This window comes from Panthera uncia (assembly GCF_023721935.1).
Source record: "Panthera uncia isolate 11264 chromosome A1 unlocalized genomic scaffold, Puncia_PCG_1.0 HiC_scaffold_17, whole genome shotgun sequence".
Lineage (NCBI taxonomy): Eukaryota > Metazoa > Chordata > Mammalia > Carnivora > Felidae > Panthera > Panthera uncia.
Genome location: NW_026057577.1, coordinates 145,479,281 through 145,506,963, shown reverse-complemented (window position 1 = coordinate 145,506,963; position 27,683 = coordinate 145,479,281). Strand labels below are relative to the sequence as shown.

The 27,683-nt window shown below is 42.3% G+C and overlaps 1 protein-coding gene across 1 annotated transcript in view; it reads right to left on the bottom strand.

Annotated features, from left to right (window-relative positions):
* SEMA5A (semaphorin 5A) overlaps nt 1-27,683 on the bottom strand; it is a 474,488-nt gene that overhangs the window by 177,735 nt on the left and 269,070 nt on the right. The window contains exon 6 of the mRNA XM_049648285.1: nt 669-731. Within this exon, the coding sequence (XP_049504242.1) occupies nt 669-731 (63 nt within the window). The remainder of the gene's footprint in view (nt 1-668; nt 732-27,683) is intronic.

Sequence of the window (27,683 nt, the reverse complement as noted above, 5' to 3'; positions counted from 1 at the left end):
TAACAGCGGGGAGCCTGCTTGGGATTCTCTCTCTGCCCCTCCCCTGCTTGTGTTCTCTCTCTAAATAAATAAATAAATAAACAAACAAACAAAAAAAACCAAGCATTGTGTGTGTGTGTGTGTGTGTGTGTGTGTGTGTGAGATATTCAACTGCTCTTTCCTTAGAAACTTGGGGATGCAAATTTTCATATGGAAAGAGAAGGGGTGGGTAGCAGACAGAGAGAGAGAAGGAGTTTATTTTATACATAGGTTAAGATGAATTTATAAAGAAACCTCATAATTTCTGATGTAATAATTTTATTTATCAAATAGTCACTTTATGGAATTAGCTCTAAGATATGATGGGGGGGGGGGGAATCGAAATGTTACTTCAAACATTCAGGCCCATATTTTTCTGAATGATATTACGGCCAATTGATTTCATGTCACAGCCTAATGATTAATTGTGCAAATCCGATCGGATCTTATAGTCCAAATCCTTTTTGGAAACCGTGGTTAATCTTGATTTAAAAATTAAAGCTTTGAGAATCCACTGTACCTATATTTTGCATCTTGCTTGTTTCCAATTTCCATGGCACTATCATCAGGAATGGCCTTCATATTAAAATGCCCCACATATATTCCTTCCAACAGGTGGCCACACCCTTCCTTATGCACACGCTCCTTACCTTTGATTTGCCCTTACTGTAACAGGCCTTCTTGGTGACTTCATCACAGCCCCACTCCACAGCCTGTAGGAAACACCAAAACGACAGCACTTGTTACGGTTTTGACTGAATAAACGGGAAAAAATAATAAGCCACCGGTACTCAGATAAGGAAATGTGGGCATACCGTGGAGCTAGGAAGAATTTACACTAAATCCACGAAATTCACTCATAGGGGCTTATACCCAGCTTTGAAATCAAAGCCTTTGAAAGGACTGGTCCCCTAAGCATTTGCATGTAAGCAGTAACAGTGTGATAGTTAGACCCATCACTGTAAGCAGGCAAGGAGTGGGTGTCACTTGAGTGAAACTGTCACTTGAGTGAAATCACAGGATAGATCCGCAGCATGCGGAAAAGCCAAGCCTCGAAACAAAATGATCTGAATACTCATTTGGACATTTGTGTTTTCTCTTAATAGTATGTCATTTATCAATATTCAAAGATAATGGGGCAAGGATGATTTTGCATATCCTTAGTCCCAAGATCCATATATAAATGATGAATAGTCAATAAAGCAAACAGCGCAGGCAAAGAACTACTTCACCTGATGCCAGTAATTTTCATACTGTTATCAGCTCTAACTAAACACTTAGAGCTGCAGCCCGTGGGCATTTTTCCCCAAACTTTCCAAATCGAACTCACAGTGATCAAATTGATACGCCTACTTTCACACGGCTGCCGACTCACAAAGGGAACCTGTGATTAGTTGAGATAGTATACAGTGTTGATTTCAGCGGAAGAAATGATGCCTGCACACGTTAACCATCTACATGCTGAGACTGTGAATCATTTCTTTGAACAGACTGAAGCATCTGAGTTGTTTATCTTTTGTCTTCCTGTCGGTTTGTGTTTCATCCTACTACGAGAGCTGGAATTTCCAGAGAATTTAGGATTTCTGAAGAACCAGTTAAATCATTATCACGGAAAAAAATTTACGCAAGGGACAATTTTTTGTTAGTGTGAGCCAATGTGAGACAATATAGTAAACAAAGCCAAAAATAAGCTAGTGTCCAATATTAGGAAGGAGAATAATGGCTTCAGTCTTCCTTCTAGAAAGGAGACATTTTTCAATTCTCCTAAACCTAGGAGAATAACAGAGTAATGGTAGCAGCATAATCTAGTATCGACTGTCCTCCAAAGAATGTTACATAACAGAGACTAAAGCACAAAACACTGCAACTTGTATAATTTATCTTTCTTGGCAAATATGAGTCCATAAGAAAAGTATTCTAAAGAGAACCCCCTCAGTGTCTTTCAAACAGAAACAATACTATAACTGTTTCCTCTTGTGTGGACTTAGAGATTTTTGTGGGTGTCAACATCTGATAAGAGAATTCGTTAATTCTTTCCGTGATTTCTTCCTGTTCATAATGTTTAAAGGCAGCAATAAAGTCACAGCTAGTCAGCATCTGATGCGAACAAATGACTTGAATTCCCTGCTAGGATGACAAATACTTCCGTGAAAAGAGAGGACACCTCCCGAGAAGAGAGAAGGGTTTCCTGAGCACTTGCAGATCTAGTGTTCCCATGAAGCTCACCTAAAATAAGTGATTACTATTACTCTGAGTGGACCTTTCTCAGATCTCTTTACAAAACTGACTTTGTTGTTTGCATTTAAATAAAGATATCCATATTTCTGCCCTTTGGTCAACTCAAAACAGAATCAACACACTACAACACGCTCTTCAACAAAGCTGACCTTACTGCAACTTTGACTTCTTATCACCAAGGGGATTTAGTTATACAGTTACCAGGACAACCACACAATAAAAAGCTTTAGATAAAGAGGCCCTCCTAGGGGCTCTTGTTATCTAGTGATTTTGTTGAAAGTTAAATAGTCATTTCCTTTTCAGTAAACCTAAGACCTATGAGGAGCATGGTTAGTCCGAGGGTTGCAAGGATATTTATCAAATGCCATCAAAATTGTTCCAATCCTTCTGCCGGAATGGCAAACAAATAGTTTCCCCAGTCTGCCTAGTGCCCGAGTAGCCTTCGCGTTTTCAAGATAAATACTGGCCAAGGACTGGAAGGGGAAAGTAATAGAAAAAAGAGTGAGAGTTTTCAAAAATATGTCATGATTTTATCCAGTTTAGCCAGAAGGCGTACCTGCACCCACAAGCTGATTAGACCACTAGAAAATAGGATGAGTCTTACAGATTTTTCTGAAGACAGTTATTAAAAGTAGCAAAGTTACTTCCAAGGCATTTTCATTACAGTATAACCAGTTTTCCAATAATATTCAAATCCAGAATTAATTGAAGACCATGACTGTATAGCTTTTCTGTTGATTCGCTCCCTACCTGAACAGAGGACAGGAGAGACAGGATTTATGTTAGGAATGGACTGAGCTACCTCTTGTGAAGCTGGATAAGTATTGCCGGATGTCACAGGACTTATCAAAGAATATAGTGGGAAAACACGTCTTTTCCGGATTGGTCTAAAATCGAATGTTCCCGATTAATCCCAAGTGTCTTTCTATCCCCTCAGTGAACTAGAGGTTACCCATTTGACCACTTCACAGCTGGGGATGGTCGGGGGTGGGGGGGGTGGGGGGGGCAGGCAACAAAAACAAACAACCAAAAAAACCCACCACTTTAATTACAAAGAAATACAAGTATCAGTAGAATCCTCCGGGACCAGAGTGTACTTCTCGGAGTTACTCATTCTGTTTGAAATTAAATCATGTTTGGGGGCGCCTGGGTGGCTCAGTCGGTTAAGCGGCCGACTTCGGCTCAGGTCATGATCTCGCGGTCCGTGAGTTCGAGCCCCGCGTCGGGCTCTGTGCTGACAGCTCAGAGCCTGGAGCCTGTTTCAGATTCTGTGTCTCCCTCTCTCTGACCCTCCCCCGTTCATGCTCTGTCTCTCTCTGTCTCAAAAATAAATAAACATTAAAAAAAAAAATTGAAATTAAATCATGTTTGAACCAAGTCATAACTTTCTTTCGTCCACAAGACTTATTCTAATCAATTAAATTCCTTTTAATCAAGCCTTCTCACTCTATCCTCAAAGAAGATTCTTTGTGATTCTTTCACGCATCATCATTTTGGAACAAACCCCACTGCTGATTTGCGAAGCCATCTTTCCAGCTGACTTCCTTTTAAGACACTTTCCCCATCCACACGAACCTATCTTTATGGCAGTCAAAACAACTGGGAAGGCATTTAACATCCTATGTTTCAGATCTCTGTATAACACTCATGATCTTCTTTCTTGAGTCTGGGTTTTTTTTTTCTTCTTAAATCTAATTTTTATCATCTCTTGTCTTTTTCTATTGCACAATAGCCTCATAGAGAAAAAAACGTTAATTCTCTTTTCTGTTCTGCATTTAATCTTCATTATATTTTCTGGCAGCAGACAAGTAGCAGTAATATTGTGGTTACATGGATATCCACAAGCTATAGAGACTAGGCAAAGAGTGTGAGACATCTACTTCTTAAAAGACACGAAGCTTCCTGTTTATGGAATGTTTTTTTGTTTTGTGTTGTTTTGTCTGTAAATACACGCCGATAACATCTGTGCCATTCAGCCACTTACAGATTTGCTTTATGTGCACACGTTCAATGTCTCTTTCATGTGATACGTGGTTAGTGAGCTCCGATGGAAGAGAAACAGACATATACAGGATATTTGCACACACCAGGTATTAGTTTATGATAAAATATAAGTGTCTTCCATCATCCGGACAGCACTTGCCAAACGTGAGAACTCCACAGTGGTCATTTCCATTGTAACAACAGCCATGTTCATCTCAGGCCCAGGGATACCCTGGAGCTCACAATATCAACTTTCAGGAAAGCCACAGTGCTACAGGCAGATGGAAAAGGAAATAGAATAGGTTTACAGAAAATCATTTAATATCTGCAGAAATCCTGGGGATGTAAGGAAACGCGACACGGCACATACCTCACCATGATGCACATACACACGCTCAAGCTATGATAAACGGAGCTAGGATCTCAGGAGTAGATCCGATGTGGGAAAGAAAAAAGATTGGCTCTATGTACGTGTTACATACATATAAGTCCACAGTTCTCAGAAGTATATAAACAAAGCTGTGTATTATCACATTCCGCAGCGAGAGAAGTTAATTAGACAGGGAACAGCAAAGGCAGATACTTTTCATAAAAATGAAGAGAACGACATTCTAGGCAGATGGGCCACTACTCTTTCAGCAGATGGCTTTGCTAATTAGATACTGGCAAAAGATAACATTTAAAAAAACTAATTTAATTACACAGTGCCAAAAATTAACAACCACCTGAGGGCTTTACATATATATATATATATACATATATATATATATATATGTACATATACACAATTGCATTCATATTCTTATGTCATGGATTTCTGTGAAATGCTGGAGAATGTTAAATCGTGGTGGCAGCTATAAACACATTGCCAGGGAATGTGAGACCATATCCTTGTTCAAAACAGAAGCGAAACACAAATGAGTTGGAACTTGAAATAACTGTGACTTTTACGTAACTCGAATAAAGTGTTATAATCCAGTTATCCTTAAGCGCAGACATGCTCACTAATTACCTTTAGTGGCCACACACGACAGGTTTACAAGTGGCACTAGAGATCGAATGGTGTGCCTCGAAAGACACGAGGGGCACATAGTTTAGTCGCTCTGGAAGGATCTGCTCAACATCCCTCTGTCTTTACTTCTTAGTGTCTATCGTATGTACATTTGCTTTTAATGCTAATTTGCGGTGCACTTGCATTTACGTCCACAGCAAGTATAAGCGAGTCTATTTCATTCTTCCTGCTGACCTCCACATCAGAGAACTCTAAGGGGACATTAGTCCTATTATCCAACTGCTGGGTTTCCATCCCCGTTACACTGACATCATCCAAAATTAGAGAAACACGTTACTTTAGAAATCCCATAAAAACGTGTTAGTACTATTTTTAAAAACCTTATATCGAAGCCCAAGATTTTCTTCCACATAAGAATACCAAATCAAACTTACTGTGGTAATTGCACAGCGGAGTTCCCAACTTGTTAAATGCTCGCTGGGCCTTCTGATTTTCACTGGATCTTTCTAAACTGAGGGCTGTTTTGTAATTGAGTAGACAGTATATTAGATTCCTAGGGCTTTTATAACAAAGCACCGTGGCCTGGGTGGCTTAGCAACAGAAACTCACTCCCTCACGGTCCCCGAGGCTAGAAGTCTAAAATCAAAGTGACAGGAAGGGTCCTCCTTCTGGAGTCCCCAGGGGCCAGTCGGCTCCCTGCCCCTCTCACAGTCTCTGTCGGTGCCCGGTAGCCCTGGTGTTCCAGGCCTTGTGGAACCATCACGCCAGCTTCTGCCTCTGGTTGTCCAAATGCCCTCTTCCTATAAGGTGACTGTTCTTTGATTAAGGCCCACCCCCACTCTAAGAAAACCTCATTTTAGCTAATTACATCTTGCAAAGACTCTACCTCCAAATAAGGTCACCTTCTGAGAATCTGGGTGGACATGAATTCTGGAAGGATACTATTCAACCTGGCGCACAGAGTGTGACATGAAAGTAAGAGTCTGAGATTGACAATAGTACACAAATAAGGGTCATTGATTTTCTGGAAATTAGCTGCCAAATCCTAGGCAAAATATTGATAATAATTTACAAAACTCTTGCATTGCGCTAACTATATAGATCTGGGTGTTTTTATACATTTTCTAAGTCTCTACAATTTTATGTGAGAGATAACATTACTAAATGTTCTGGATGAGGACGTCAGCTATATAACTTTCCAAGGCCACAAAAATGGTTAGTGGGACATCAAGATTTGAACTTGGTAACTTGGATTGAAGTCTGTGCTCTCCCATCATTGAAGTTGTTAGAGTAAATGACCCTCATTACTGATTGTCATGGTTCCTGTGTCCCACAATGTAGAGAAATGCACGTCTCAATCACAGAAATTTGCGCACATCTAAGTTCAGAGCTGTTGCCATTCAGTAAATATTAACTAATCATAAAAGATATTGATTCCTTTGTCATGAGGCTATGGATTTTTAAAGCTTCTGGACCTATTGATGGTCCTAGTATTGATCTTAAGTGGGCCATGATTCACTAATGAAACTCTAAGGTCAACAACTGCATGGCCAAAATAAGACATAAAAATCTTAGGCTGGTTTTGTAAAATTAAACATCTTGAATATGAGAACACAGTCTATTCTTGACGACAACAGCAATGTTGTACTTTTGAAAATGAATACTGAGGAGTGCATGGGTGGCTCAGTCAGTTGAGCATCTGACTTTGGCTCAGGTCATGATCTCACGGTTCCTGAGTTCAAGCCCCACCTTGGGCTCTCCTCTGTCTCCCTCTCTCTATGCCCCTCCCCTACTTGTGCTCTCTCAAAAATAAAAATAAAACATTAGAAACAAATATTGAAATACTATCCTTCCTCTGCGATAGCCCTGCAAGGGTCCTTCATTCACCTAGAGTAAAAGTCAAAGCCATCTGGAACGTTCTGCCACATCCAATCACTTATTTTCTACCTCATTTCCTAGTGCCCTCTACCCCACACTCTGCTATGGGAGACATGGGTTCCTTGGTGTGGTCCTCAGACAATGCACACATGTTCCACTTTCTGGAACATTCTTCTTCTAGATACCTACCTAGCTAATGCCTGTGACTCCTGCATATATTTGTTCAAGTACTATCACCCTACTGGGGCCTTTCTAACAATGTATTTAGTAAAACTGCAATCTGCCTCATGAATCCCCACTAGAAGGCAAGCCACATTTGGGCAAACATCTTGCCCTCTTGGTTTTGTGACCTAGCACCTACAACAATGCCTCACATACGACAAGAACTCAATAGACACTTGCTGAATAAATCAATGCATATAGAATTCCCTGTGCCCACAGCCTTGGAAGTGGCTCTAGGGAACCTTCATAGGGCCCCCCATGTGGAATGGGCACGTGAGGCTTTGGAGTCCTTGAGTTGGTTGGGCGAGCCCACAATGCACTGCACTTCTGCCGCTAAAGCCTCCCAAGGATTCCCCACCTAAGCACTTCACTTTGCCCTGACAGCAGGAAGAGGGCTATGAAGGAGGCCGCTCTGTAATGAAAAGCAGGAAGGACCAGAGCAGGATTTCTACACTTCTTCAGCAGGAGACTCATTTCTTTAAGTAAATCCTTAACGATAATCTCACTTTAAGTAAATTCTTACGCATGATCTCATATAAAAGACAGTAAAAGTGGCCTTTACCAAATTCATGTTATAAATGCCAGGATTACAGCATGAAATCATTAGTAAAATGTAAGAACAAATGACCACTGAGAGTCACAGCACTCGATATCCAATTATGTCCGTATTTTGTTTTGGTTTTCTCTTTTGAAATAATACTGATTTAGACACATTAAATAGTGATAAACAGGGCCACCTTTCAATGTCAGTTAACGTGGAGTATAACAAAAATAACAACTGTCACTTTATTCTATGTTCCCCAATAAACCAGGCAATCCAGGTAACATTATAATAAAAGTTAATTCATGGAGGGTTTCCAAAACCTTAACATTTTGTATATTATGTACACTGGTGTAAATGATTTTTAAACAATGGATTTAAAGCATAAGTAATGTATAAAATCCCTGAGCACCTCTAGAATCCTGGGGTTCCAGGAAGCATATCTGACATATTTGCTTTTAAGGCACCAGGTGCCTCTGATACCCAATTTAAATGCTGGGAATGGCCCAAGGAGGGAGAAAAACAAAGTAATAGAGGACAAGCTCTAATAATCCTACCCCTGAACTTGGATGAGCCCCACTGAGATGATTTTGTGAAAAAAAGTGATTAGGAATGAGTCCAATATCAAAGGACATTATAATACGTGGCATAATATTTTAAATTACGATAGTTAGACACTGAAGCATCAAACAATTATTATACTTCAAAAATGGTCCTATTAAAGTAGTACCGGCAGGTAAAACTGGCACAAGAAGTTGCTCTGGGTTTCAAGAAAATTATTTTCACGGATCCAAGTGGGACTGGTTTGAGAAAGGGCATATTGTGCAATTTGTTAGCCTAACCATAGTGGGGAAAAAATCCAATTACCAGAGGAAGGACTATTTTTATATACAAATTTCCTAAAGTATTAGTATATAAGAAACTCAATTCAAAGTCAATCAAGCATGGGATAAGAATTGCCATTAGAGTAGACCGACTTCCCAAGGACTTGCCTAATTCAACAGCTCCCAATGTTTGTTGGGAAAAAAAACTGTTGCTTCTAATGCTGTATTTTCTCTCCGTATTTTTTTTAAACATACATGATGTAGATGATGCCATTCAAGCATCACAGTATCTGTAATGTTCAACAGAAATCCTAATGTTCACTAGAAATTAGATACATCACACTCAAATTAAAATTAGATGTTATATCTGAAGTAACATTTATTCTGTGCCTGCAAAGAGGTGCCCCAAATGGAATGAGTTGATTATAGAAAGTCATGAAAACCATCAGACCAAGCTAAGTTTGTTCAGACTAGTTGAACACTTCTATGACAATGACATGAGGTGTTGCAAAATACAAATTAAAAATAAAATAAAATAAAAATAGAGAACGAGCAGTATATTGGCATGGGTACTTTGTAAGATAAGGACCAACTTTAGGGACAAACAACTTGCTATAACGAAGGTTGTCCTGGAAATGTCTTTGCAAGGCTAACTTTGTAGCATGGCTTTGACCAAAGCATGCTTACACAGGGTACTTGACGATTGGCAATCATATTCTAGAGCCATTGGGAAAAGTGGAGAGAGACAATTCTAGCCCAAATACAGGAATGAGTGCCCCGGCCATGTAATGAGATTTCGTTTGGAAATATAGTCAAAGGGTTCAAAGGGTTCAAAGGGAATGAATCTCACAAGCAATGTGAAATAGATGTAGAAAAAGACTCCAGCAATCACAGCATGAACACAAATGAAGATGCAGAGACACGATAATTCTTATACACCTTAAATACCATTTGTGACTTTTGCGTATCAGATTTCTCTTGCTAGAACTGTAAGGTCACCAACATCTGGGTCAGCAGCTTTGGTCCCATTATTGTATATTCTGGCTGAAACCTAATGAAGACATTCTACATAAACTATCAGCTTAACAGCCAATATAGATTTAAACAGATGAGTGTTTGTTTTTAGTTTTCTATCAATTTGTTGTCTTTTTCTTCTGAAACTGGCTTCATGAAAGCAAACACACTTCATACCTGATTACTGTCCTCTGCCGTTCTGAGTTAGATTGTGTGCACGAGATTCACTGGAGTACACAGGAGGCCCAGGTTATACATGCTTCCCGGGGAATTATTTTAGAGCCACTGATATAAACCACTCAGAATTTATTTATTATTCACATCGTAAATGCTCGTTTCCTGAGATGCAGCCCTACCACTACCAAGATTGACGTTATTTCCAGGTTCACAACATATCGATCTATTCACCAAATCTCACGGTATATTGAGAACCCTTTTTATGAGCCTTACTCAGCATTTCCATAAATTTTTGTTTGCAGCTGAAAAAAATGAACATTAAAATTTGTTTTCCGGTGTGCATTTGGGCAGTTGCTTCTCTTTCTTATTTTAAATAAAACGTGATACAGGACAATATACTTCTGTTCACGAAACATTATTTATAATGTGACCGCAATGTTAAAGGATACTTTGATGAGCATTATTGATATATTCATTTCCTAGTTCCTATTTAACATTCTCATAATTTTATGAATATCTGCAGGAGTGTATGAAATCGAACAATTTAGAGTTAAACTGCGCTTTGTGAGTTTGCCATTTGCTTCCTCAAACATTTGTCTCTCTTCTCTAGTATCATCAGTTTACTTACCAGTGGAAAGTTCTAAAATGTTATCATAACTATTACTAAAATCTTAGATGAGAAGGAGCTCCATCCTGTAAACGAGTCCCGAAATGTTTCAAGTATGAGAATAAGAGCATGTGGTTTTGGGGTTTTTTTGGGTTTTTTTGTTTTTTGTTTTTTGGTTTTTTTGATATATGTAATGTCTCCGATATTTTATTTAAGAATGAAAATTTGGGGGTACAACTTTACAACAGATTGTGGTGAGCATCACTTATGCTCCCCCCTCCATTTGGTCCCTTCTCAGTAGGGTTTTTGCTATCCTACTAGGCAGAGCAGGTAATTAATTGCCACATGTTGTAACTTTACCCAACTTCCTGTGAAGGAATTGAGCTTTATGGCTCCAGGAGCATCCAGAAACACACATTTGCATGCGTTAGGAGGTGACATTGTGGTGCACTGAATGGTGGCCCCACAAAAGACAGCCACATCCTATTCCCTAGAACCTGTGAATATTGCCTTATATGGGGAAAAAAAGGACTTTGCAGTGGGATTGCATTAAGAATCTTGAGATGGGGAAATTATCCTGGATTATTCGAAGGGCTCCTAAATGCAACAAAGTGTACCCTGCCGAAGGAGGCAGAGGAGGACCTGACGTGCCCAGAGAAGGCAATGTGACCCCGAGCCAGATTGCAGTGACACAGCCACAAGTCAAGGAAGGCCAGCAGCCACCAGAATCTAGAAGAGGCAAAGAAGAGATTCTCCCCTAGAAGAGCAGCCTACGAGACACCTTGATCTTCCAGAATAATCATTTTGGACTCCCGGCCTCTAGGACTATGACAGAATAAATTTCTGTTGCTTTAAGTCACCAAGTTTGTGTTCATTTGTCCCAGCAGTGATACAAAATTAATATAGGCATACGTATACATGAACCATACATATGCACACACACCCCTCCAGACAAATGATTTTAATGTCATCATATGGATAAATTCCCCTCCATGTTTCTGCCCAATATTGGAGCCGGTCCCTGTAAATATGAAAGATGTAGTTCCTGATATCAAGGAGCTGTTGAGGGGTGCATGCTGTCGTTTGGGGAGCAGTGAAGGGGAACACCTGGCCCAGATATGGGGAGGGATGAATCAAGGGAAGTTCCCAAGGCAGCAGAGCTTGAGCTGGATTGTGAAGGGACTGACCCCTGAGTGAGTAGATGGAAGAGGGGGTGTTCGGGAAAAACAGGTGAAGCAGCCAGTTCAGAGCCTGGAACGATAAGAAAGTGTATGTGTGGGAGGAACTAAAAGTCACTAAGGTAGGGACTGGAGAGGGATGCGGGTTTACAGGCTGGCACGCAGCTCAAGATGGGACTCCCGATCCATGCCGAGTTCAGAGATTTTCATGAGCCAAGAAAAGTCATGGGTAAGTTGGTAAGATGCCAGCATGGTGAGATGAGTAACTGACAAAGACTTCTGGGGTGTGCTAAGGCCTGGGATGGAGAGCAGTGGGTGAACAGGAGATTGGTTTAGAGGCTGCTGCAGGCAACCGGCAGGCAGATGGTGACAGGCTGAGATAAGTAGGGACAACCAGATGACCACAGATGGAACGGGTAACCCGCTACTCAGCGGGAAGAACTCTCCTGCTGCAAAAGTAGATGCTGCGATGAGGGAGATGCCACATACCTGACTTGACAGCTGGGTGGACATCAGTGGCCCAAGTTTGTCTAATTTCTAATGGGAAACTCATTCCCACCCTTTGGGAATGGACTTTGTTGGACAGAGCACCATGTGTGATTCTGGAAGGCCTTCTTTCCAACCCATAAGTAGCTCTAATCTTACAAAAATAAAACTACCTTTACAACGCTGGTTGAAGAAAAACATAACAGGATAATAAACCTATTTCCAAAAGAGCAAAGTAGTTGACAAAAAAAAATCGTGGAATATTTAGACCACCACATTTTTTAACCAAATACACTTTTAGTTCATTGGTAATATCTTCTGGTTTTTCAAAAGTAACTGAAAAAAAAAAAAAAAAAAAACAATCAACCAAGCAAACCATATTCATTACAGGAAAGATACTTCTAACAGTATAGGAATTCATACTAGTCTCGCACAGGAACTTCGCTTTTAAAGTCGTATGAGCATGACTTATTTGCTTGGGATTCTGTGTCTTAAATCAAACAAATGAGATTAAGTAGAAGATATATGGTACAAACGGAAATGAAAAATGACGGGAAACTTATAACCCTTGACTTACATGACATTTAGCAAAGCTAAAGAAGTTGAAATTTGTAACTGGAAGAATACTAGAAAACACAAGAAAACAAGAAAAATTAAGCTTTCATATCGGTTAGGCTTAGATTTTCACCTATGTGAAAAATTCAGGAAGAAGTACGCTATTAAAAAGCTAATATTTATTCTGCCTCCAAACCAACTAAGTTCCAGAATTAATGCTTGAGTTTCAGGTATACTTGGGTCTCAATTATAATTCTCAATATCCACAGAGGAAATTTAATGCCATTTTTAGGGAACACTTTGGGTCTATGATATGTCAAGTGTTGACTTTGAATGAATTCACCACAGCCCACCTCTTGGATCAACATAGCGAGTTCAAGGAGACTGAACAGATAAACATGTAATGCAGAAAGCTCTCACTCAATCTGGAGTTGACACAATGGTCCAAGCATAACTGATACATAGAGGAGAAAGGGAACAGCAGAAACCAGAAATCAGAAAATGTGAGACAGTAAATACCCTAAAAGAATACCAGCAAGATACATTAGGGAAAATATCCCAGAGTTCCTGATGGGGATGATGCCCAATGCTTTTCTGCCCAACACTACATCCATTACCTTCCCAATAACTACAAGAAACAGGCACTTGTATCAGGCTGACCCATACAGCAGATGGCAGAGAAAAGTGACTCACCAAACGTCACCAACCTATTAAATGGATGACACGGGATTTGAACTGGGGTCGTCTGGTTTCAGCATCCATGTGCTTTGACCCCATCTCTCAGTGAGTGGGGTGCCAGGACCTCCCAGACTCCTAATTCCTTCCTACCTCACGAGGGTCCTACTGAAAGAGTGAGTTGGCTTGCTTTGAACTTGTCAGAGGAAATAAAATACATTGTTTTTCTTTCCAATAAATGGGAAAAGATCTTTGGTGGGGAAACGAGAAATAAAATGGTTTGTTTGGACAGATGATGTCTCTCCACTTGGTCACTACTGAGATTGTGACAAAACCATTAAGGTTTCAATGTGAATTCCATATGTACTCATTCGCTTGGATGTGTTGGTTGGCGAACTTCCTCCACGAGCCCGAGTTCTGAAAGGGCACAGAAAACACAAAAGTAGATGTACCTGAGAATAGCCCAGGACTCTGCAAGTCTGTGTAATTACCTAAACCCATGTGAAATTATATCAAAGGCAAGACAGGTGCACCCGGGTGGCTTAGTCAGTTAAGTGTCTGACTTTTGATTGCAGCTCAGGTCATGATCTCATGGTTCATGGGTTCCAGCCCCACATTGGGCTCCATGCTAACAGTGTGGAGCCTGCTTGGGATTCTCTCTCTCTCCCTTACTCTCTGCCCCTCCCCTGTTCATGTGTGTTCTCTCTTTCTCTCTCTCAAAATAAATGAATAAACTTAAAAAAAAAAAAAAGGCAAGACTAAGAGCATGTATGAGTGGACAAGTGTGGATACAGTCCCATCTTCCAGCATATTACATTGGGGTAAAGATTATTAAACTACATACAGGTAGTTTATTAACACACTGGGTTATATTCCCAAAGTGAGTCTATATGTTGGATTTGGGAAAATGAAAAAAAACACTATCCCGCGGAGATACCATAGAAGTTGATAAGCACCGAGGTCAACAGAGCCCAGTGTCCTGGATATGAGACAAAGGACCCAAGCATTATGCAGGCACAGCCAGGAAAACACACTGGAATTTCCAATCTGAGATTCTAAGACTCTATGTCCCTCCCATTCAAGTGAAAGGCTAATCCTTACCTCCCCATGGGCAACATGGAGGCCAACCCCTTCCTCTCATAGCACAGAGCAGGAGAACTCTAAGAAGGTTTGACAGACCATTGAAGGGACACTACCAGGGCCAGGGAAGACAAGGACAGGAATGGTGGCACCTAGAACACTCCTGAGTTCATACCCTTGTGGGGAACTAGCCCATCTTTTCTCCCAGTCTCAATTTCTCAACCCCAAACAATGTAAGGATTCCCATCGCTGTTGTCTTACTGGAGGATCCAGCCTTTGGGAGTCTCCCTAAATGGTCTCAAGGCTGAGATTATTTAGTAGTTCACTATTAAAGGGTGAAACCTAACATTCCTCCCAAAGTCATCACATAGGCTGTACAGAAGCACTGTGCTTTCACTGTAGTATTTTCTAGGACAGTCATACCCTAAGACCTCTAATACCTCTGAAATAAATCATGCTAACAGAGTTATCCTCACTTCCTAAGGCCTAGAGGTCTGATTATGCTGAATATTAAGAGAAGTAGATTTTTCTTCTTTGTTTCTCCAAATAAGATAACTTCCCCCCATGTACATCTAGATGTGCTCTCAAGGGCAACTGATTTAATGGACTATGATGATGGATAATTAGTCTCTTAATTATTTTCTTAGGATTGTTGTAGCTGTGAAAATCAAGCCACATACACATACATCCAAATAGCAATGAAACAATATTTAATTGCTTTTTAATTTAGAAATGATTTCTGGTTTTGAGAACTATCTCTGTTCCAGTGTCTTCAATCATTTTCTTTGTATACTCAAAGACCTTATCAGTCTATTTATAACTACGTTGATTGGCTTACCTTCTATGGTATTTTGACAAATGTCATTCATAATTAGTTAGATTTGTGTTCATGCTAATACACAATCTGGGTGATTCGACCAACACATGATGCTTAATTACCCAATTTTAATTGAATCTTAAAAAATGGATGCAGCAAGTTCAAATGTGATCTACAAAATCTCAGAATCTCACCTTTTTTAGGCACCAGACTCTGGGCATTTCCAAAAGATTTCATCCCTAGGCCATCTCTGCCAATCTTTGCTTTTCCTTTAAATAAGGAGGAGTCTCAGGGAAAAGAAACTCTTAGCTTACAGAGTAACTTCTATATTCCCTTCACACCAGTGATCAACAAAAGTGTTATTGCATAATAATCCTAAGAGGACAAAGTAAAGTTTCTCCTCTGATGCCTGAAAACACGAAGGACGGTCATTGAAGCCTGTGTTTAATACTAATAAACTCACAATATATGAAATATGGGTAGAAACCCTACGTCATCCATATGTAATCATTTTTATCGGTTCCATGCCAAGGAAACACCCAAACCCAGGCGATGTTCATTATCCAGTTGATTTCTTTGTAATCCATCTTAACTGGTAAGTATACTCAACTAATCTTTACGGAGCACCTATTATAGGACAGAATTGGAGTTACAGTACGATCCTTTCTAAAGCCTCCTGCACTTTAGAAATTCTCGGCCTGACAAAAGTGAGAGAAAAGGGAGTAATTGGAACACAACTCGGGAAGTAAACGTACATGGTGTGAGAACACCGAGAAGGGAACACACCGGGTGACGAAGACGGGGAGCCACAGAAGGACACAGCCAAGCTGCCACGTGAGCAAAGGGGCACAGAGACTGGAGACTGTCCTGGCAGCTGCAAGGGGCACGTGCTTGCTAGACACAGGTAACTGCACGTGCAAGGTCTGTTAGGAGTGAAAAGCCACCTCGTGTTCACGGATCTGAGAGAGATGTGTGTGCGGAAGCCGGCGAGGAGCGGTGGGGGTCAGAGGGCTTCGAAGCTGGAAAGGGGGACAGGGACAGACCATGAAGCCTCTTATATGATGTCGTTTGAAAATAGGATGTTTTGCATTTAAGCCTTTTAAGCCCTAAGATGACATAGTACATTAAGACACAGCCACAGTTAGGGGCAGGGGAAACTGAGGCACGGGGCATTACAAACGACGGCCCGAGGTCGGCAAGCAGGTGCAGGATCGAAGACGGAACCATGATCAGATACACAGTTTCAAAAAACACGTGAGGAAAACGGATGGCACAAATGAGGAAATAAACAATTAATGAAAGAAGGCGAGCTCGCCTGTTCCCAGGGAGGAGAAACCAAAAGGCCAAAATCAAGATGTCCAGATAAGGCAGCATCAGTGGCAGAAACGGGCGGACCCTACCAGCGGAGGTACAGGAACCGCCAGCGGACACGGGAACCACCAAAGGCAGCACGCACTCTGGACAGAAGGTCGTGAGCTGGTCCCGTGAGGTCAGTTTGAGACGCTCCATTCAGACGGTGCTGGTGCGATGGAGAAGTATTCCACCGTCCAGGAAAGGAGCTGGGTTGGGGGTAAAGACAACGCACGCTTTCTCGTGACACTCATACTCATCTTTGCTTGGAAACAAAGGGCGTGCAGTGACCTAAGAGTGGCTCACATGTGTCGCTCTGGCTTTTGTTTTGCGCTTTTGAGGGAAGGGAATCAAACCAGAGGTCACAATAGCTCAATGATAAGCCTGCATTCCCCAAAGCTGGTTAACAGGCAGGGGCTGTGCCCAGGTGCCGGCTGTATTACAAGTCTCACGAAGGGTACCCCAAAACCCTTCGGTGAAACGCCCTTGTTCAGGGGGAGGCATGATTTGCTCTAACACACAGACACGTGGCTTGAGCCCCGTGACACTGAGGTCAAGGAAATTCAGCAGTGAACCACAAAGTGCCATGTCTATCGTGACCCTAGAGTCAACACCTGGCCTCAAAGAGGTTTCAATATGGCAGCAAAGCCAGAGAAGGACTCCTTCACCCGGTAAGAAACAGAAAAAACCCTGCATCACCTCCTCACTGCAGCCTGTACTGAATACCTTCAAACTGCCCTATGGATGAAAGTCAGAACGCCTTTTCCTTCCAACAGGATACACGAAGCACGTACTAGCACACTGGAGAAACAGCCACAAAACTATTCTAAGGGGGCAAAGTAAAGCCCAGCACTCCCGGCAAACAGACTATATATTTCATAGACACATATGTATATATAATTTCATATACACACTCGTATATGTAATCTTTTCTCAGAGCAAATGAAATTTCACTGACAGCCCATCAAATGAAGTAACAGGTTCTGTGTTATACCTGAAAATGTCCATCAACACGGTCAGCTCCAAAACAAAACATGTGGTTTATATTAGAGACCGGGACTCCGCATGGCTCTAAAAAATTAATTATAATTTCTCCTTGAGGCACAGGAAGCCAGTGAATAGTGTTTAGGATAAATGAAGCTCTCTAGCCCTTCCTTCCGCCACATTACTTGTAAGGCATTCAAGCACGAGAACCATCGGCATTGCATCCTGTGGCTGGCCATCACTTCCAGATGGTTCCCAGCGGCAACTTCAAGGGCCACGAATGGGATGTGTCGGCAAGGTTTACAAGTAGGGAATACACAAGGGTGAGCGGGGGGGGCCTCTGGACAGCTCTGCACACAGCGGCAGAGGCCCCCAGGAGGCAGACAGGTAGAGCCAATGGGCAGGGTGGTCACGGAGCCATCTCTGAGCCCAATGACCAGCTGCTGGCATTCGGAGCAAAACCGAGAGGCCTGCATTTATTGGATGCTCATTCAGGCTGAATACCGAAACATGGTTGAGGAGGAACACTGGGCAGAAGAGTTGTCAGATGTCAGGTCGCTAAAATAAAATAGAAATATTCACGCTCCTTTGGAAGGAATCTCCACAGAAGTTACAAGTCTCACCCCCTTCTCTTCAACTGGGTTCTCGAGTGCTAGTTCCAGGCAGAACTCTACACATTCATATCCGTTCTTCAATTAGAAGGCTCGGCGAAGCGAAATCCTACTCTGTGATAAAAATCTTGGCTATTGGATTAAAAACGTACTGATCAAATGTACTGAGTCTTGGGGACGGTGCCTGGTTACCTAATGAAGACAGAGAGGCAGGCAGGTAGGCTGCTGATCAAGGAGATGGGGAGACAGCGGGTCTGGCTGTCCGTCGGTCTTCTCCCCTCGCAGGCTCAAAGGCAACGTCGCAGGGTCCCTCTCTCCCGGTTCGTAAAGACAGTGCAAGTCCTGCTCCGGCCACCCTTGCGTTTACCTGGGGGCTCAGAGACCTGGGCAGAATCCTGGCTACACGGTTTCATTGAGTCTCTCTATTTCTCTCTCCCCCATCATTCCTCATTGCTTGATGGGTATAATAAACAGCAACCGCCCCAAGGGCTGTGTGAGCAACAAGGAGAATTTGTAAATGGCACCAAATATACAGTCTGCACACAGTAAGCCTGCAGAATTGTTAACCGTTTATTGATTTTAATTATTTTTTAAAACTCCCTTGTTAATCCCATCCTCGTCCTCCAGGTATGTGTGTTTAGCTTGGAAATAGGGCTACAATGGAAGGGAGACAGGCAAACAGCTACTGGGCAAAAGGTTCATAATAACAAATGTTTCCACGTGTGTTGGCAGGATTTTTTTTTTTTTTGCTCTAAGGGAGATTTGAAAATAAAATTTCATATAAATGTCTAAGGAATTCCAAATGTTTAGAAAAGCTGAATCCATTCATTCAGGAAAAAGAAAGATACAGATGTCTGCCAAAAAAAAAAAAAAAAAAACCAAAAAAGAAAAGAAAAAAAAGAAAGAAAGAAAAGAAAGGAAAGGAAAAAAAAAAACCTAAAAACAAAACCTACAAAATCTGTTCAGAATGTTAAGTTGCTGATTGCGATATTTGGAAAAAGCTGGAGCAAAGTTCTGTGCATGAAGAAATTGTTGAGAATTTGTTATCAATGTGTGATTTCCTGAGAAAACATACTTGGTCTTTGTTCCCTCCCTCACTCCCAGTTCTGGACACAGAGCCCTGAAAACTCTTGGAATTTCGGGAGTGATAGGAACACACTTCTGATAGGAACGTGCTTGGTTATTCGTAACGAGGTCCTTTCAACCACACCTAAGTTTATGCTCATGACGTGACTGCTGGCAGGGGCCCAAGGACAGCTTCAGGATGGCGGCTGTCTCTCCAGAAAAGCAATCGCCAATGGGGATCAGGGGGTTGGAACTGACAACCCCACCCGTGAACTTCCAGGAGGGGGAAGAACGCTGAAAATGGAGTTCACTCATCAATAACCATGATCGGATTAATCGTGGTGATGTAATGAAACCCCTATAAATGTATTCCATGATGAGGGTCAGATAGCTTCTGGGTTGATAAACACATCGAGGTGCCAGGAGAGTAACCGGACCTACCACGCACCACCACCCGCATTACTTTGTCCCATGCATCTCTTTCACTTGGATGTCTCTGACTCACATCTTTTATAATACACGGGCGAATTTAAGTAAAGTGTTCTCCTGAGTTATATGAGCCATTTCTAGCAAATTATCGAGCCCAAGGAGGGGGTGGAGGGCAGCCGTGATTTAGAGTGGGTTGGTCAGAAGTGTAGGTGACAGTCTGGACTTGTGCCTGGCATCTGAAGCAAAGATCAGGCTTGGGGGACTGAGTTCTTAATCTCTGGGGTTTGAGGAATTCCGGGAAGCTAATGTCAGAATAAACTGAATTTTAGGACACCCAGCTGGTGTCCAGGGAGGTGGAGAATTAGTTGGTGTGGGGAAAACCCCCACGGATGTCAGAAGTGTTATAAGTAGAAACAGATCTGATGATAAAGGAATAAAACACTCCCTCCTCTTCCTATCTGTCCTGCCAGGGCCCCCGGAGCCATCAGGACATTTGAATACAGCCATTAACCTTTTTCTAGGACTTGAATTTAAGTTCTTGCAAAACAAAAGAAAACATGGTCTTTAATGGCTGTGACCCATACTAGTTCTTCATCATGGGATCACCTGGTAAAAATCCAACTATTCTCATTGATTACACGGGGATTGATAACCACCTGAGCTGCTCTAAAAGATGTCCGTCCAGGCCCACGTTGCCCCACTCACTTGGGTGTTTCTCTACATGCCTCCTTGCAGAAAGGGGCCGCAAGTGCTAGGACTTCTCTTCTCTCACACACACCCTCGCCTCATCTCTCCCCACCTCCCCTGCACAGACTGGTGAGAAGAATTTAGCTTGTGAATCTACTTTGGTTGTTGCCTTTAAACTGATCGGAAGATTAGAAACTCTCAAATGGTGGCTAGGTGCCAAGCATCTTTTTAGGAAATATGGACTCATCATGCAAGATGCAAACACACACAAGCCCAAGTCTGTTTGGGGGAATTATGTCAGAAGAATGGACAAAAACAAAACACATACCATCAAAACCGATCATTTCAGTTTCCATTTACGTCTATTAGTTCCTATGTAAAAGTATCTCTTATTTGCCCACACGTCTATAAGCCAAGAGGGATATGGCTTGTACAGCGTGAAGACAGATGACAGAAATGGGGGCAGGGAAGGAGGGGAGGAAGAAAGGGAACAAAGGCCAGGAAGGAGAGAGCAGATGGGCACACTGAAGGCAGGAGGGGAGGCAGTGATGAACAGAAGTCGGAAAACCAACCACCCAGCCTCCAAGTGAAGGACACGTTGTGTTCTAATAATGCTCCAAGCAAATCCCAGAGCAGCCAAGCATCTGAAGTTAAAATATGGCCAAACATTCAGGGAACCACTTTCCAGGAAAATGAATTCAATTTGGGGTCAAATGAATCGGTGGAAAAGAGCACAGCCTATCGTTCTCAGCTTTGAGAGTCTAGGCTGGTCTGAAGCGTGACACCCTCGTGCCCACACTCCCTCTGAGCTCACCTGCGGGTATTGGCCGGCTGTTCCCCCAGTGGACCCTGGAGACCAAGGATGGGAAACACAACAGGAAGCGGAGCTCTAGGTTTATCACTTTGTATATCCCTGGTGGAGGACAAAGAAAGCTATCTTCCGCTTAATAATGCGGATAGCTTGTTAACGACAGTGACAGCAAAGAACAGCTCCTCGAGGAGATGTCCTGTGTGACCGGTTAGGTGGGGGGAGCTGGAGGAAGGGACGGTGGCAGGTGGCCAAGAATCAAGTATCTCCACCTACCCAGTAACTTATCCCTTATGTTGAGCCCCCCAAAAGGTGAACGAAGATGGTCTTTGATCTGAACTTCCTTGAACTTCCTTCTATCTTACTCTCGGGATTTTTTGCTGCAATGTATATGCACTTTAATATTTAGGAGTAGAAACGTGGGGAAAGTATTAATATGGGAGCTGAGTGACTGAAACAATAAGCAACTGGCCCACTGGGATTACAAATGAGTGTATGTGTTCTTTCTCTCTCTCTTTCCTCTTTTTTTTTTTTTTCTTTTTTCCTTTTCAGGCACTGCCGTGTAAGGTCTAAAATTAAAGCCTACGATTTTATGCTGCCTGGGTACCTGGGGACCTGGGAGGGTCTCAAATGGTCCAACTGCTGGTTCCCCCCCTGATGTGTTACCAAGGCTAAGGCCCCCTAGACAAACGACCCTCCTTGTCACAAGACAAGGCACTGTCCCTGCTCCCCCAGCGCTGTCAGCCCCTGCAATTATTCAAGCGAGCCCAGTATGTCATGCTGCGGGGATCAGGGCACCCCAACCTCTTGATACTAGAAAAGCCGCACCCTCTGCCCAGTTCTTTGCTCTGAACCCCGTGTGGCCCTGCACGGCACGCAGTGTCCCCCTACACTGGGCTTTGAGACAAATGAACGGCTGTCATCCTGACTGTCCAGTGCCCGGTGCCCTGTGTCCCCACAATCCCGAGGCAGTGAGGCAGAGGACTTCCTCCCTCACCACGTAGGTGGACAGAAGGCAATTAAAACAGTCATCACCTCCTGGGTTACGTTAAACCAAATTCAAGTAAGCTGCCCCCTCCGCTTCCTTCCAGGCCCTCCCGGGACTGGTGTCTACCCACACTGAACGTCTGGGCTCCAGACACAGGAGCAGTACACGCTAGCCAGCTCCGCACCCCGCACCCGCTGGGAATGTCCGGCACTCAGCTGGCATGCCATGTTCTCGTGTCGAGGGCCCGGCATCTGAAAAATGCCGTTGGGGAGAAAGGCGGTGTTTTGCGGAGGAAGACCAAAGAGGAATTGCTAAGTGTTAACATTCCTGGCCCCACAACACCCTCTCCTTCCAAGCCTCTCCCACATCTTCGCCCACCACCACACAAAACAAAATCCATTTATCTCACACTTCCCAACCTGCTCTGGAACAAAGAACGTCAGTGCTCCTTCCACACTGCGTGCCTTCCAAATGCTGCTGACTCTGTGTCTGCCCAGAGGGCGTTTTAGGATCACAGGGATGGCATAAGTCTCCGAATACAGGTTGATGTTTCCAAGGAGAAAACATTCTTGTCCACGGTTTTGTGTTTCGTTTTGATGTTTCAGATAACATGACACGTCGGTGAGCCAGGGCACGTTCAAAGCACAAGAGTGTTTCTGTACTTTCCAGGTATCCTAGAAATAGAATCCACTGGCAAACTTCCACTCGTAAATACTATTAATAAAGGAGATGAAGAGAAACCTGATTTGGGGGGACATCCTGTTACTTGTGACAACCTCTAGAAGGCTACGATTCCCTAAACGACTATTACACATTTACGGTCTCTGTCAATATAATGATGTAATGCTTGGTTAAATAAGCCGTTGTTGTTTAGTGTAATTTTTGGCTGCAGTGGAAACTTTTATCAGGTCCCTTGAGGTTACACTAGAAAAAGCGTATTTTATCTTTAAAACAACCTCTCCCTGTCCCTATGAGAAAGAATGGGGGAAGATTATAGCAATCGGATGATTGGAACCATTCTCTTTGGACGGGAGGACACAAGCATGATGAAATTAAGAATATCCTGATTTCTCCACAGTAATGAAGAGAATTTGACCTCGCCCAGAATGTCCACCAAATTCTAGCCTCCTCTGGAAAGATCATGTACATCTCATCATCATACCCCCAGTAATACAGCTGAACAAATTAATACAAATACAACCATATCAATACAATATTCACATGGACATTTGGGAAGCTCTGGACATTGGAACAGTAAATTCAAACACTCCCAAGCATCAAAAGACTACAGAATAAAGAAAAGAGACTTCAATTATGGCCCCTTATGTAATTCTCAGAAAACTTCTTAAAAACCCCATTTTACAGGTTAGGAGCTTCGGGTGCAGAACAGAAAGTGAATGCCTCATTGAGTTCTACCCAGCTAGAAAGTGGCAGAATCAGGATGGATTCCCAAGTTGCTGGCTCAAAACACTGGGATCTGTCCCTGGACCTACATGTTTCAACTACAAATAGTGGATGAAGCTCTGATCTGGCTTTCATACTCAGAAAAGATTAGATTCTTATTTCATACAAACAAAGGGTGAACTGAGAATCCAACCACACCTCACAGGGGCTCTTTGGTTTGGAGAGACCCACGTGACACCAAATCTCACCTAAACACCCTCTATCTGCCAGAACTGTGGCTCTGTCTGCTTGATAAACCTGGTTGGTGGAAAACACCAATTTTGGGCGCCATCCATTGAGTCTTTGGCCCGCTTGAGTGCAGGAAGTTCTTTCTTAAACTGGGCTAACATCTATCATCCCATAGCTTTTACCCGTTAGTTCTGGTTCTATGCCTTGGAGACACCAAGATAAATCCTTTGCCTTCTTCCACATTGTTGTACCTTTCTTGGTTATAAACCCCTAAATTGTCCCCCTGGGTCTTCCCCTCTCTAGACCAATGTATCCAAGTTCTTCTTCTTGTGTCTCAGACAATATGGCATCTGATTGTTCCGACTATTCTGGTCTCTTTCCTCTTCTTTATGATTGCCTATAACTCAAAAGTACAGAATTCAACTTAAATACTGAAAGACGATACAGGACCTGTTTTCTGAGATCTCCTTCATTATCATCTGGGGCTGGGACAGGCATGAGGGAAGTGGATAAGGGAACAGAAACAACACTTGCAAAAAGATTGGCACCTTTTTTAACCGACTGCTGAATACGTAGAGTTTCGCAGAATTTTCTTTACCCTTGTCTATATCTGCAATGTTCCACAATAAAAATTTATTTTAAAGTGTAGTTTCCAAAAACACGTATAATACTTGGGACATGATAGGGCTGATTAGAAAAAGGCTAAAGCATCACATTCGGTACCATGATATTGCACACTTATCTAATGAAAAATGATTACTTTTTTTAGAGCCACTGAAATCTCTTGCCTTTCTGAAACATCTCTGCTATTTCCCATTCTTGATTACCATAGTTGGCTTTTGTTGGTTTTTACTGCTGGTGGATTTCGCTTCAATTGTAGAGCTTATTGTTTTGCCCTCGGAAATATTATATTGGTAGATTTCATCTGTATAGAACCAATAGACGCTAAAACTGTCAATCAACTTATTCACTTGGGACTACCCACAAATATTTTTTAGCATATCCTCTACATCCTACCCTGAATCATCGACAAAAAAATACTGAGACAGGCTGAGACTCAAAACCTAGAGAATGAACTTGCAAAACATTTCCTGTGTGTGGAGGATGTTCACGGTCAGCAATTCAGTCTGGAAGGATGACCCACAACAAACAGTGATGAGACCACCCACCTGTTCATTGAGAAAAACCCAGAAAACGGGGCTGTGGAAGCTGCTCTCAGAGGAGGAAACATAAAGTTTATTTTTTGCATGCTTTTTTTTTTCTTGCAATCAAGTTTGGAATTTGCTGGTAATGTGATGACATTGATACGGATGTAAAAGAAAAAAAACTGAATGATAATGGCATTAAAAATGCCACCTTAATAAATACTATTGTCCTGGAGCAGTGCGAGTTGATGTAGAGGTAAAACATATTGAATCCAGAAGTGAGAGAAAGAGATAATTGGATGTTAATAAAGAATTTATTTTCCTTCCGCTGTGACAAATTTCATTTACGTCGCACTTTATAAATAATCACCTTCAACACTTTAACAGATTGCTGCAATTTATCATGAATTTTTAAAACGCTACCTTGCATAGAGATAATTAATCAGCACCAACTGTTTGATTTGTAATTGCTTCATAATTTGGGGATAAATTATATTTATCTCTGTTTTAAACATCCTAATTTATTTTTGAAAGAGGTGTATTTCAATTTGTTTTAGAAATGATGACAGTTTCATGAAAAATAAGGCTAGAAGGAATACGACACTTGCATCATACCGTTATCTTCCGAGACTAAGTAAAAACACATTCCCCACCCCCCCCGGGTTGTAAGATCAGGTCTTTAGACTATAGAAACTACCAGAAGTGCATCCCTTGGAGTCATCACAGAAGGCCATATGGGGAGAAGACTGTACTGTACTGACAGAGTAACCGTTGGTTGGAAAGCCGAGAGCCTCGTGCCTCTAATCTGTTATTGCACTGAGTCACCCAAAGTCCCCACCTGCAACAAATTACTCAGACTAGAATCCCAGCCTCAATCTGAGACAGCATGGTGGCAGATGGAGGACAGGGGGCTAGCCAAGTAGATAACATATAAACGAGGGTTTAATCCAGGGCAACTGGGTGGCTTAGTCGGTTAAACGTCCGACTTGGGCTCAGGTCACGATCTCACCGTTCGTGGGTTCGAGCCCCGCATCGGGCTCTGGGCTGACAGCTCAGAGCCTGGAGCCTGTTTCGGATTCTTTGTCTCCCTCTCTCTCTCTCTGCCCCTCCCCTGCTCACGCTCTGTCTCTGTCTCAAAAATGAATAAACATTAAAAAAGTTAAAAAAAAAAAAAAACACGAGAGTTTAATACTATCTGTTGTAGGCATGGAAGCAATAAAAATAGATACAAATGCCAGTAACAACCTCTTGTGTCAGAGCTGTGACTCTTACCCGACTCAGTAACAAGACACTCGAGATGACTGTGGAATCCATAAAAGAACACAAATACAGTATTTGTGTTCTGGCTTTGCTGTTATTCGTTATGCAACCCTCAGCCAATCACCTAACCTGACTTAGTTTGCTCTTCTGGAAATATGGAAAAAAAATAATGCCCTAATTACCAAAAACTGGTGACATAAAGTTCCAAAGAGATGATACCGATGAAAATACTCTTGTTGGCACTAAAATAGAATAGAAACATTTCCATTATAATTATCTGTGAAATGGTGGCAAAAAAGAAAGCATAAAGTATAGAATGTAAGATTTTGTATGATAAGCACTCATCTTAGGGTTTCTGTTAAAAGTGTATAGGATTTCTCAGTTACGCCACTGACTTCTACTTATACGCTATAAAATTATAATGGTTTAAAAAGTAAGTATTAGTTCTAGGGGTCTTTTCTGACCCAGAAAACCAGTGTTATTAAGCCCCATCTGATAATGAGCCCCCTTTAGTGACCGCACAGAAAAGAGTCCCCATAGCAGGCCTGGGACTTAAAAGGGCCTGCTTGCAAAGTTGGCCTTGAGTTGGTATTGGGAGCTCGGATTTCAGGAGGGTTTCTACCATTCTCCATTATGAACGGCTCGCCATGCCTAAACTACTTATGTAACAAGGAGCTTTATGCTGAAACTTGCTTTGCTTCAAGAAGTCTGGAATTTTAGAAGGTTCCAGGCAGAGGGCACCGATGTGACTTGCCCTCACTAAAAAACACGGGCGCTGAGTCCAATGAATTTCCCTGGTAGAGAGCACCACACACGTGTCGTCATGATTTGTTGCTGGAGGAATGAAGTTCATCCTCTGTGACTCCCCTGTGACAAGACTCTTGGAAATTTATACCTGCCTCTGGATGTCCCCTCAGGTGCCTTTTCCTTCTGCAGATGTGGCTTCATAGGCTTCACCATAAGAAAACACAGCCACGAGCACAACCATTTGTGGAGTCTTATGAATCCCTCTGGAGAAGTACGGAACCCGGGTAGTCTTGAAGGCCACCCCCTACCAACTCCAACACGGTAACTTCACAAATGTATACGGAAGGGAAAATCTTGAGAAATCAATGGCCAGACACCTGAGTAAGATTTTACAAGTTGATCTGAAGTAATAATATGTCTCTGGACTCTGGCCAGAACAGAGAGTGTGAGAGGTGGCAATGACAAGGTGGCAGCCGTGGCTGGTCAGATGCACAGGATTCCCTTCGGGAACACCTTCTCAGTGTGGCCCAAGGGCTGCCTGCCGTGGATCTCAGTGAGTACCTAGAGAACATCAGCCCGGACTCATTCTAGTCTGATAGAAAGGAGATTTCTCCAAGCCAACATTAGGCAACGTGGGTCTTATCTGGAACTTCTGGTTAGAAAGAAGATACT